General features: G+C 37.8%; 1 protein-coding gene across 1 annotated transcript in view; it reads left to right on the top strand.

The window, feature by feature from the left end:
• Positions 1-12,621, top strand: part of PSPC1 (paraspeckle component 1) — a 72,744-nt gene that overhangs the window by 20,255 nt on the left and 39,868 nt on the right. Inside the window, exons 3-4 of the mRNA XM_039256933.1 lie at positions 3,280-3,375; positions 7,683-7,879. Coding sequence (XP_039112864.1) covers positions 3,280-3,375; positions 7,683-7,879 — 293 coding nt within the window. The remainder of the gene's footprint in view (positions 1-3,279; positions 3,376-7,682; positions 7,880-12,621) is intronic.

Here is a 12,621-nt window from a genome sequence, read left to right as displayed (position 1 = left end):
CTCTGTGCTGACAGCTCAGAGCCTGGAGCCTGCTTCTGATTATCTATGTCTCCCTCTCTCTCTGCTCCTCCCCCACTCATGCTCTGTTTCTCTCAGTCTCAAAAATAAATAAAATCATTAAAAAAAAAAAAAAAAAAGACCTGAGTCATAGGCCGAGGCTTAAACAACTGAGCCACCCAGGTGCCCCTAATCTTCTCATTTCTAAGTAATTCTGTCATGTTCTGAATGTGAATGATTTGCTTAGTATGTTTTCCTTGGGTGGTAGTGGCCTTCTGGTGTTGAAGTAGGGGAGGGTGCCTGAGTTTCTTTGTTGGCCTTGCTCAGGGCATCGTTCTTACTTGGCTCCATTATTTTCCTGATGTTTGTGGTCCTGCAGTAGATTCCAGTGGTTAGGTGGTCTGTATAGTGTACATCTTCTTCCTTTGTCCCTGGGCCTCTTTGGGTCCTCTTAGAAGTAATACATCCTCCCGTGGGCTCAGGAACTCTATACTGCTTTCTCATACTTGCATATGATCTTTGAGGCTGTGTTTACTCCTCCTTTTTCTTTTTTTTTCTTTTTTAAAGTAGGCTCCATGTCCAGTATAGAGGCCAATATAGGACTTGAACTCACAACCCTGAGATCGAGACCTTGGCTGAGATCAAGGGATCAGACATTTAACCAACTGACCTGCCCAAGTGCTCCTGTATTTACTCATTTTTTATTACACTTCTGTCTTCAGATGTTGGATATGAGGTCTCACCCTTAAAATTGAGGACTGTAAGGCTCTTTTCTTTTGGGTTCTCACTCAGTTTATTTGAGGTATCTATAATCTCATTGTCTTCATCACCCCAAGGTTTTTGCACCTGCTTCTATTTTCTTTTTCTCTCTAAAATGCTTTCATTAGCTCAGGAATAATTTTTTTTTTTTTTTTAAAGAGAGACTCTTTTTTTTTTTTTTTTTAAATGTTTTTTTTATTTCTAGCAGAGAGAGAGAGACAGCGTGAGCAGGGGAGGGTCAGAGAGAGAGGGAGTCACAGACTGAAACAGGCTCCAGGCTCTGAGCTGGCAGTCAGCACAGAGCCCAACGGGGCGCTCGAAACCACGAACCGCGAGATCATGACCCTAAGCGAAAGTCGGACGCTTAACCGACTAAGCCACCCAGGCGCCCCAGGAATAAGTTTTTTAAATAAAGATTTTAAGTAATCTCTACACCCAACGTAGTGCTCAAAACTCACACACCTAGATCAAGAGTTGCATCCTCCACTGACTTAGCCAGCCTGGTGCCCCACAGGAATAATTTTTAATGATTTTTAATAACAGTTTAGGATTTAAAGTCTTCGTTACTCTTAGGATCTTTATATTTGTAAAGGGAAGCTTTTGGAATCCAGAACCCTTTACTTCTTAGCTCTTATATTAAAGCTGCAAAAGTTAAATGATTTGTTTCTTTCTGAAGGCAGTGTAGATTTTACTATTGTTTGCATTGTGACAGACTGATAGCAACGAAATTTTTTTTTCTTTTTTTCTTTTTTTTTTAACTTAGGCAAAGATCTTTTATTTGTGGTTAGGCCTACATAGTTCCAAAAAGTAAACATAATTAACAAAACACCTACAAGTACCAGAGGAGGTGCTCCATTATCATTAGAAAGCACTGATCATAAGGAAGCTTGGTGTGGGTCTTCACGCACAGATGATGGTTCGGTCGTCGATGAATATGCTGTACTTTGATTGTGATAATTGAGAGGAAGGAGCAGGAAGAACCAAAGCCTCTTCTCCACTGGAGTAGGCAGCCAGGCCATCCATGGGTATTATTAGAGATGACATGAAGGTGACTGTGATGGTAGCAATGACAACATTTCCAGCTGTGACGATGATGATGATGTTATCACCAACAGTTTGACCGGATCCTTAGGGTGCTTCTTATCCACCTGATAATCCCCATTCCATTCCTTGGACAGGCCACCAAATCCACATTCACAAAAATGAATCCAGTGTATTCAGTTATCACTAAAAACACATCAGTTGTGGTATTTGCTAATTTGGAAAAAATGGTAAAAATACTGTTGGATCATTTTAGATATGAATCCAGTTGAGGCTACAAGAAAATGTATAGTTTAAAAAATACACATGGGTACTTTTGGTGGTGTAGCTTTTATTTATTTTTTTAATTAATGTTTATTTTTGAGAGACAACATGAGTGGGGGAGGGGCAGAGAGACAGGGAGACACAGAATTTGAAGCTGCTCCAGGCTCTGAGCTGTCAGCATAGAGCCCGATGCAGGGCTTCAACCCATGGACTGCTAGATCATGACCTGAGATGAAGTCGGACACTTAACTGACCAAGCCACCCAGGTGCCCTTGTGGTGTAGCTTTTAAATCTTGGCGCTTGGCTGTAAAATTCTTACAAACAAACTTAATATTACCCAGGAAAATTTAATATCATATTATCCACTCTATTTCCTTTCCCTGTTTTGTCTTCCTCAGTGAACTTTCCCATCCTTTTGTTTTACTTAGGAAAGTAATAAAGAAGGAAGGTTTATAAGTCATATCTTTGATCATCCACTTTTTCCTCCTCCTCCTCCTAACCCTTGAACGTGTTGTGTCTTCTGGCTCCCTCCTCATTTTGCTTGGGTGCTTGGCCAGTGTATTTTAGATGCCATTTTAGGTTTTAGGAAGACTTTTCTGAACAACACTGGTTAGACACAGGGAGGCTGGAAGGTGGTTGAAGATGGGAGTTTGGGATGGTGGGATAATGGGGATAATGATTCCACAAACATAAAACATGAATTAGGTGCTCACTTTTTTCCATCATGATTTATAAAAAGTAACTATAGTGGTTATGTAGATTCATAGTTTTTGATTTACCCCTCTGTCATTTTGAATAGGCAATGTTCTAAAAACCAGCATTCATTTTATTTGGCTGGACTTTGATGTTCATTTTTGTCTGGTGCAACAAATGTTTATTGACTAACTTTAAGAGACTATATGGGGAGGGGGGGTGCCTTGGCTCAGGTCGTGATCTTGTGGTTCATGAGTTTGAGCCCTGTGTCAGGGTCTGTGCTGACAGTGCAGAGCCTGGAGCCTGCTTTGGATTCTCTCTCTTTGCCCATCCCCTGCTTGCGCTCTGTGGGTCTCTCTCCTGAATAAACATTAAAAAAAAAAAAAAGTCTATGTGGTAACTTCTGAGACGTTTTTCTAAAGAATGAAATTTCCCAAGTATCTATCTAGGAATTATTATAAAGAATTTCTAGGAGGATGTTATTTCTAGACATTGTACTAATTCTTATGGTTTTTACCTATCCAGGACCCCTCGTCCAGTCATTGTGGAGCCTATGGAGCAGTTTGATGATGAAGATGGCCTGCCAGAGAAGCTAATGCAGAAAACTCAACAATATCATAAGTAAGATTTCAGTAATGATGACGTTTTTAGATATGTGCTTTCAAGGATATTACATCACATTTGCTATCAAGTATTGTTGGATTATAAGGTTTTCTGTTCAGTCATGTAATCTGGTTAATAGAGTGGCTAGGTCTGCATGGAATCCTATTCTTTTATTTAATGGGTAGAACATTAACTTAGGAAGGTATACTTTTATAACTGGGACAGGGGTGGGTAGCTAGATGGAGACTGTCAGTAATTATGTCAGGAACAATATAATGTAGATTATGAAAATATTTTTTTAATTAGTATGCTTTAGTTATATTACAGGATAAAGGGAAACTTTTGATGGGGATAAAGCAGGGGAGATCCTAGTTAGATAATAGCATAAGCACTCTTCTTAGTGGTAAAAATGAAAAACAGCCTGTTTTCAAAATGTGTATTATTGTACTAGTTGCTTTTTGCTTGGTATGATATGAATATTTTTCTATAAGTTGCCTATATGAATATATTGTTTTTAACCAGTCACTTGTTCATTATAATAAATGAAACATTTGCATACATGAATTCAGCATATAATGGAGTGCTTTTGTGCTAGACACTATTTTGGGTGCTGTCAGTGCAACTTTGAACTGTATCTGCCCTCCTGGTGCTGACATTTCTGGTGGTGGAATTACACAAGAAATAAGGAACCAAAAATTATAGAACCTATGTTAAAGGTTAACATATGTATATGTATGGTGTAAACGCTTAGATCAAAGGGTATGCATATTTTAAGTTGATTAATACTGGCAGATGGTTTTCCAGAAATAATATACTAGTTTATACTCCTTGGTATACATACCAAGGTATTTTTCTTCATCATGACAAAAAATGGTGTTAATGATTTTAAGATTTGATAGCTGATATTCAAAATGGTATTTTATTTATAGTATTTCAATTAGTGTTCTTTGATTATATTGCAGTTGAATGTTTTTCTTTGTGGTTGATTTCTTTTTATTTTTTTTAAAATATTTTTTTTAAATGTTGTTTGTTTTTGAGAGAAACAGACAGAGAACAAATGGGGGAGGGGCAGAGAGAGAGGGAGACACAGAATCTGAAGCAGGCTCCAGGCTCTGAGCTGTCAGCCCAGAGCCTGACGTGGGGCTTAAACTCATGCACCGTGAGATCATGACCTGAGCCGAAGTCAGACGCTTTACCGACTGAGCCACCCAGGCCCTCCTCTTTGTGGTTGATTTAAATGAGAAATATGAGTGCTTATTTTGTGCCTGGTGCAGGAGATGTTTCAGTGAACAAAATAGGCTGGAAATTCAGGCTATGTCAGGGTTGTAAGGCGGGTAAACAGTACAAAACAGTAAACAGTACAAGCGGGTAAAGTAGTGAAACAAATATGGCAGAAAGACGGAAAGTGGATGCTATGAACTGAGTGGTGTGGCTCTTTGTATAGGTGGTTGAGGAGCCTGCCTGAGAGGGTGGCATTTGATTAACAGCTTGAAGGAGTGGGGAGAAAGCTAGCTATGTAGGTATCAGAAGTAGATGGAATAGAGAATAGTGCTCTCAGCGAGGAAATATTAACTATAAAGTCCAGGAAGGAAGACTCTGGAGAGTTTCTAGGAACAGTAGAGAGGCCAGTTTAGCTGGAGCATAGTGAGTTAGGAGGTGAAAGTAGAGAGGTGAGGTGGGTAGAGAATCTTGGGAGGGGTGCAGGTTGTTGTGCCTTGTTGGTTACTGAGCTGCTTCTGGCTTTTTGTATTGGATGAGAAAGGAATGAGCAGAGTAGTGACCTAATCCTAAATACCACGGAAGCTTTTTGGCTGCTTTTTAAAGACTAGATTGCCCAGAGTGGAATTGGGGAGACAAGTGAGTTAGCAGCTCACAGTGGTGATGGTGAAAAGTGGTCAGATTCTGGGTGAGATAGTTTGAAAATAGACTTTGGAGTTTGCAGTGGATGTGGGAGAAAGATAGCTAGAAAGCATGATTACCGGATTTTGGCTGAAGTAACCGGAAATAATGGAAATTGCTAATGATTGCTCTGGAGAATCCTGTGGGAGGAGCGGTTTGGGAGGAGGAAGTTCATGAACTGTGTTTTGGACATGTTAAGTTTGAAATGGTTTTGAACAGCCAAGTGGAGATGTCAAGTAAGTAGTTGGATTTGCATCTGGAATTTAGATGAGCTCTCTGGGCTGCAGTTACCACCTGTGATAGAAAACTGTGTCAAAGGATTGAGCCCTGGAATACTCCAGTATATGGAGGTTTGGAAGATCAGAAGGAATCAGCAAAGACAGGAGTGGGAACAGTCATTGGTGTAGGGGATCAGCCAGCAGTGTGTCCTTGAAGCAAGGAAAGAAGGTATTTGAGGAGAGAAGGATTAGTTATAATTTAGAACCAATTTGATTTCTCATATAATGTTATTTTTCAAAGACTGTGATTTCCTAGTGCTTGACATTTTATCTGGTTATAGTTTATTTAGTACTGCAGATTTGAACTAGAGCATACTTTTGTTTGTTTTTTTAATATTTTTATTTATTTCTAGGAGAGAGAGAGAGAGACAGCGTGAGCAGGGGAGGGTCAGAGAGAGAGGGAGTCACAGACTGAAACAGGCTCCAGGCTCCGAGCTGACAGTCAGCACAGAGCCCGACGTGGGGCTTGAACCCACGAACCGCGAGATCATGACCTAAGCGAAAGTCGGACGCTTAACCGACTAAGCCACCCAGGCGCCCCTAGAGCATACTTTTGAATTCAGGGGTTGGAGTACTGGAATTATAAGAGTGTTACAAAAAGTGGAATTTAATATGTATATAAGGAATATTTGCTTATATAATGATTTAATTAACCCAGTAAACCTTACAAGATTTCATTATATTTCCAGTTTTACTACTAAAGAGTTATGCTCTGAAGGGAATGTTCACAGAGCATAAGAACCATGATTCAAATTTAGTTTAAATCCCCAAATCCATATTGTTCCTGTAGTGTTTTATTGGAGAAAATGAAGATTTTTTTTAATATTTATGATTATAGTTTAAGTCTGACTTAGGAACTACTGAATAACAAATAATTCTTTCAGAAAAATTAGTACATGGTTGATTCCCCTCAATTTCCCCCTTTCCCAGTCAATATTTATAAAAGAAAAAGTCTGCTTTTGAGGTATACAACACCTAGATCATGGTTAACTTTGATTTTTTTTTTTTAATGTCCCTCTGAAAATATTTGAAGCTCTTCCTTGTGACTACATTTTTTTCCTCTGACAACCACCCCCTTTATCTCCCAAATTTGTCTTACCTACCCACCTACCCCCTCTTCACCCTAAAATTTAAAATTTAGGGTTGCAGGGGATCTATATTTTTTGTTAAGACAGCTATGCTTTTATTGGTGGGGTATGTATTATGTTTTTACCAATATTTTTCATTTAATTATTTTCAAAAGTTTATTTATTTTGAGAGAGAATACACATAAAGAGGGAGAGACAGAGAGAGAGAGAGAAAGAGAATCTCAACCAGTGCAGAACCATGAGATCATGATCTGAGCTGAAATCAAGAGTTGGATGCTCAATTGACTGAGCCATCCAGGCACCCCAGCAGTATTTTTTAAATAGAAGCAATTATAGGGAAGAATAATTGAAAAAATCCTTTGAATTTCAGGTGCATTCATAGGTCCCCCCCCCAAATTTTTGGTCATTTGCTTGCTCATCTTTTATTCATTCAAGAAATAAATAATATACAGTGTGCCAGATATTGCACTAGGTATTTGAAGTATAGCATTTAACATTCACATCGTCATTGAGTTTATAGTCTAACAAGGGAAAACAAGTATTACATAACTACAAGTTTAATACGTTAGGTCTTTATTTTTTGGTGTAGCCAATTAATCTGGTAAATAACACTCAATAAACTATCCACTTTTATTAATAAAACTAAACTTTAAAACTAAAAGTAGAAGTTACTTTTAGAGAACAACTTTGATTTTGGATAATTTATTCGGGGATGTTTGATTCCTGTGTTGCACGTTGCCTTCTGTAAAATTGTTGAGTTAAATCCAGAAAGACCTTATTGAAGATGATAATTAGGGGAGTGCAGCTTGTAGTAGTATCAGATTGCTTAGGTTTGTATACTGGTTCTATTCTTACTAGTTGGGCACCCTTGGGCAGTTTTTTAAACTCAGTCTTGTTAAAACATGAATTACTATATTGTCATGAGGTAATTCATGTGAGTACTTGCCCAGTACAGTGCCCTGAACATTGTAACTGCTTGCTAAATGGTAGTCTTTGTTATTATTTGTTGATTTGCCTTTTAAACATAGATTTCTGTATGTTTTCAAATGTAAACTCTTAGGGAAAGAGAGCAGCCACCACGTTTTGCTCAACCTGGGACATTTGAATTTGAGTATGCATCTCGATGGAAGGCTCTTGACGAAATGGAAAAGCAGCAGCGTGAGCAGGTTGATAGAAACATCAGAGAAGCAAAAGAGAAACTGGAAGCAGAAATGGAAGCAGCTAGGCATGAACACCAATTAATGCTAATGAGGCAAGGTAAAAATGGGTTTTCATATAGATATGGTATGTTTTTATTTTTACTTAAGGCTTGTTTATATTTCGCAGTGATATCTTACTGCTATTTAAGTTGCCATTTAGGAGTTAGAAGATAGTTGAAATTCACTGTATTTGTAAAAAAAAAAAAAAAGTCTCCTTTTTCCAAGAAAACTTCTTAAAAAAACAAAAAATCACAGAACTTATTAAAATAAGTTTTATCTACATTCTGCTGCCAGAAAGAGAAGCACAGTGGGTAATTGTTGGTATGTAGATTTGGCACAAGTCACGTATCAAGTGTTGTACACCTGACACTGATGTAACACTGTATGTTAACTAAGTGGAATTAAAATTAAAATGTTTTAAAGTTTATTTATTTTGAGAGAGAAAGGGAGAGCATTCACACATGTGCATGAGCAATGGAGTGGCAGAGAGAGAGAGGGAAAGAGAATCCCAAGCAGGCTCAATGTTGTAAGTGCAGTGTGGATGCTTAACCGACTGAGCCAATGATGCTCCCCTAAAACAAAAACTTTGCTTTTATTTTTAATTTATTTCGAGAGTGAGAAAGCATGAGCAGGGTAGGGGCAGAGAGAGGAAAGAGAGTCCCAAGCAGGCTTTGTGCTGTCAGTGCAAACCTGACTCTGGGCTCCATCTCCCCAACTGTGAGATAAAAACCTGAGCCGAAATCAAGAGTTGGATGTTTAACTGACTGAGCCACCCAGGCGCCCCTAGAACTAACTGAATTTTTAAAGAACAGTCATAATGAAAAATAATTTATTTTCATAGTCACTGGTCAAATACCTAAACACAAGACAAGCTGCTTAATATATAAGAAGCTCACTTCTTTCCTTTCCATTTGCTAGATTTCTTTTTATGCCTGTCTTTACTGTTTATATTTCCCCTTCTTTAATTCTCCAAATAATTTCTTCTGGTAATTCTTGTTGCTTATTTTATTCAACTGTCTGTAATAATTTTTTTTTTTTTTTTTTTTTTTAACGTGAGCGAGGGAGGGGCATAGAGCTAGGGAGACAGGATCGGAAGCAAGCTCTGTGCTGACAGCAGAGAGCCTGAATTTACCAACTCTCGTGAGATCATGATCTGAGCTGAAGTTGGACACTGAGCCACCCACGTGCCCTATAGCTTTGTATTTCTTTCTTTCTTTTTTTTTTTTTTTTAAATGTTTTTATTTATTTCTAGGAGAGAGAGAGACAGTGTGAGCAGGGGAGCGTCAGAGAGAGAGGGAGTCACAGACTGAAACAGGCTCCAGGCTCTGAGCTGGCAGTCAGCACAGAGCCCGACGCGGGGCTCGAACCCACGAACCGCGAGATCATGACCTAAGCGAAAGTCGGACGCTTAACCGACTAAGCCACCCAGGCACCCCTAGCTTTGTATTTCTTAAAAGTAAATCTGAGTGCTATTTTGCTGTTAATTTGTTTTTGTTTTTTAAATTTAGCATTTAATAACCATTTATCTACCTTCTTTTGGCTATTCCCAGAGATCAAGGCACTACACATGCTGAGCTCGATTTCTGCTTTCTTATTGGAATGTTATTTAATCTTCGTCTTCTTTAAAGTATTTTTTATACTAGAGTTAGTACTTCTTTAAAAGGTGAAAGTGTGATCATTATTTTTAAATCTTTTTGGTAGCGTCTCGATTTCCAAAAGTCCAGGGTTGTTTGTTTTTTTCTGTTCAGTAAAAGTTTATTGAACATTTATGATCAAGTCACTGACTGTTGATGTTAAATAAGTTAAAAAACAAAATCTAGCTCAACAACTGTAGAAACTAGTCAGACATTTCTGGTTTCATTTGGATTCTAAACTTAGCAGTTCTGTAAGTTTACTCTTCTAAGAAAATTGAACTCATTTATATCATGCAGTATGTTTAAAGATTAATAGTCTCTTTTCTAGCAGAAAATTTGTAATTGTTTTGTATGATGCAGTTGTAGAATCATTTGCTGCTTAAGAGCCACGAGAGAAGTCTTCAATTTTATCTAGTCTGGTAGTTTTGTGCTTTTAAGATTTGGTTACACATCACAATCATCTGGGAAATTTTTTAAAATTTAGTTTCTTGGGCCTCATGATTGCTCTGGTACTTCTCTCCAGTATGAATTGTTTTCTGCTCATAGCCTGCCCGGCACTTTGCCACCGTCCATGCCATAGTTTTCGGGTATTACATTGATTAAATATGGAAGCATTTATACTACTATATTTGTTGCTGATGATAAAAAATGGTATTATAACAGTCATTACTTCACGTATTTAATGCCAGTTCTAGAAGACACTGAGGTATTTGAGGATATAGTGTTGACAAAGAGCGACATTTCTTTAGTCCTCATAAAGCTCTTTTGAGCTTTTAGAAGATTTGCCTCCTCTCAAAGGACATTTATTTTTTTAATTTTAACTTTTATGTTTTAGAGAAGAGGGGGACAGAGCGTGAGCAGAGGAGGGGCAGAGAGAGAAGGAGACACAGAATCTGAAGCAGGCTCCAGGCTCTGAGCTGTCAGCACAGAGCCTGACTCGGGGCCCAAACTCACAAACTGTGAGATCATGACCTGAGCCGAAGTTGGATGCTTAGCCAACTAAGCCACCCAGGCACCCCAACTTTGACTTATGAATCAGAGTATTTTTGCATAGTTCTTTCCCCTGAACTTTTATTTTTCATCGCTTTTTGTATATTTCTTTATAACCCTTGTTAATAATATTTTTGGCTTATAATATTAGAAAAACACATTGATTAGTCTATATTACTCCTTCTGCATTTACTTTTGCTGAAGTACATTTTGTATTTATTTCAGCAGACGTATGCCAGTAATTTGTTTCAGTATTAGTAGGTTTCAGTGTCAGTCAAAATTGTTTTTAATTCATAGTTTTCTTTTCTTCTACAATTTTATATTTCATGCAGCGTTTCCAAGGTTGTGTTCAGGTGGTGGAGAGAAGTTAGTAATCTGTGTTCTGTGGCTCTGCAGAAAAAAGCAGGGTCCTCTGGTTGACCTATCATGGAAATAGAAAACTCCATCGGTACAGAAAATATGTCTCCTCCTCTGTGTCCCCTTCTGCTTTCTTGTAGGAGTCACAGGTTTTTTCTGTATTTTAAGTTTCTTTTGTGTATTCCTTAATGAAAAGAAAATTTGAATATGTCAGTAGATACGTATGCGTATTTACCAAAACATCCCCTATTTCTCTTTCTCTGTACCTTGCTATTTTACTTTCTACAGAAGTACATACTTACAGATCTCAGGTGGGTTTTTTTTTTTTTTTAAGTTCTTAAAAAACTTTTTTTTCAATTTATTTTGAGAGAAAGAAGCACACTTGTGTCTGAATTGGGGAGGGGCAGAGAGAGAGAGACGGAGAGAGAGAATCCCATGGAGGCTCAGAGCTATTAGTTTAGAGCCTGATGTGGGCCTTGATCTCCTGAACCATGAGATCAGGACCTGAGCGAAAATCCAGAGCCAGATGCTTAACCAACTGAGCCACCCACGTGCCCTGGTCTCACCTTTTAAAGGGCTGCATGATAACTCTGTTAATTAGGATATAATTACTTTGCCTCTTCCTCTATTGATTGATCTCTAGTTCTCTTTCCAGGTTGTTGGTAAAAGCAGTGCTTCAGTGAATGTTTACGTATATATACCTTATCAAAGTTTTGTGAAATTTAAAAAAAAAATTTTTTTTTAATGTTTGTTTATTTTTGAGACAGGGAGAGAGACAGGGCAAGCGAAGGGAGGAGCACAGAGAGAGGGAGACGCAGAATCTGAAGCAGGCTCCAGGCTCTGAGCTGTCAGCACAGAGCCCAGCAGAGGACTTGAACTCAAGAGTCATGAGATCATGATCTGAGCCAAAGTCAGATTCTTAACCAACTGAGTCACTGAGGTGTCTCAGTTTTGTGAATCTTAATTCTTCTTGCATACACTAATACGTTGTAACAGTTGTACTTTGTACTTTAAAGATGTTTATGTACTGTTTTCTAGATCTATATTTCAGGTTTTTATTTTCCCTTCTCCATTTGTTTATGATCATCAGCAATAGGAGACAGTTCCTGAATTCTCTTCATGGTTATTTTTTTTTTATCTTTGTTCCTGTAGTTTTAAACCTTAAGTAGATCAAATTAACTCTGCGTGCATTTTGTTACTACTCTCTCCTCTTCCAACACCGTGTTATATTTTCTTTATGTATGCTCTCGAACTGGTAAATCAAGTAGTAGAAATAAATTGCCTTTAAATATCTTTTAAATCCTGATAACTGAAGGAAAAGAGAAACCAAGGAAATAGACATAGTTTATTCCTCTTTCATTCTCTTTTCCTCTTAACTTTTTTTATTTTGCATCTGATTTGTTTGGATTTATTTAACTCAGTTTTTTCTTTTTCAGTATAAAAGCTGATTCTTTTTATTTTTCTGGTGTTCCAGAACATTCAGATTTTACTCTGTTAGTAGTTTTCAGTTACATAGTACTTATCAACTGTAGCCACTCTGTGACACATTAAATCCTCAGGCTTTATTATTCGTACAGCAGAAAGTTTTTATCCTTTTACCAAATTCTCCCTATTTACTCCATTTTTCAGCCCCTGAAAGCCACTTTTCTATTTGTTTGTTTTTAAGAGTTTGATTTTTTTTTTAGAGTCCACATGTAAGTTCTACCATGCAACATTTGTCTTTATTTGGCATATTTTTCACTGAGCTTATTAATGCCCTCATGGTCCATCTGTGTTCTTGGAAATGTAGGGTTTAATTTTCTTGTGGCTGAAATAATAT

Source organism: Hyaena hyaena, unplaced genomic scaffold, assembly GCF_003009895.1.
Source record: "Hyaena hyaena isolate Hyena2069 unplaced genomic scaffold, ASM300989v1 scaffold_602, whole genome shotgun sequence".
NCBI classification, from domain to species: Eukaryota; Metazoa; Chordata; class Mammalia; order Carnivora; family Hyaenidae; genus Hyaena; species Hyaena hyaena.
This window is presented reverse-complemented; position numbering and strand designations above follow the sequence as displayed.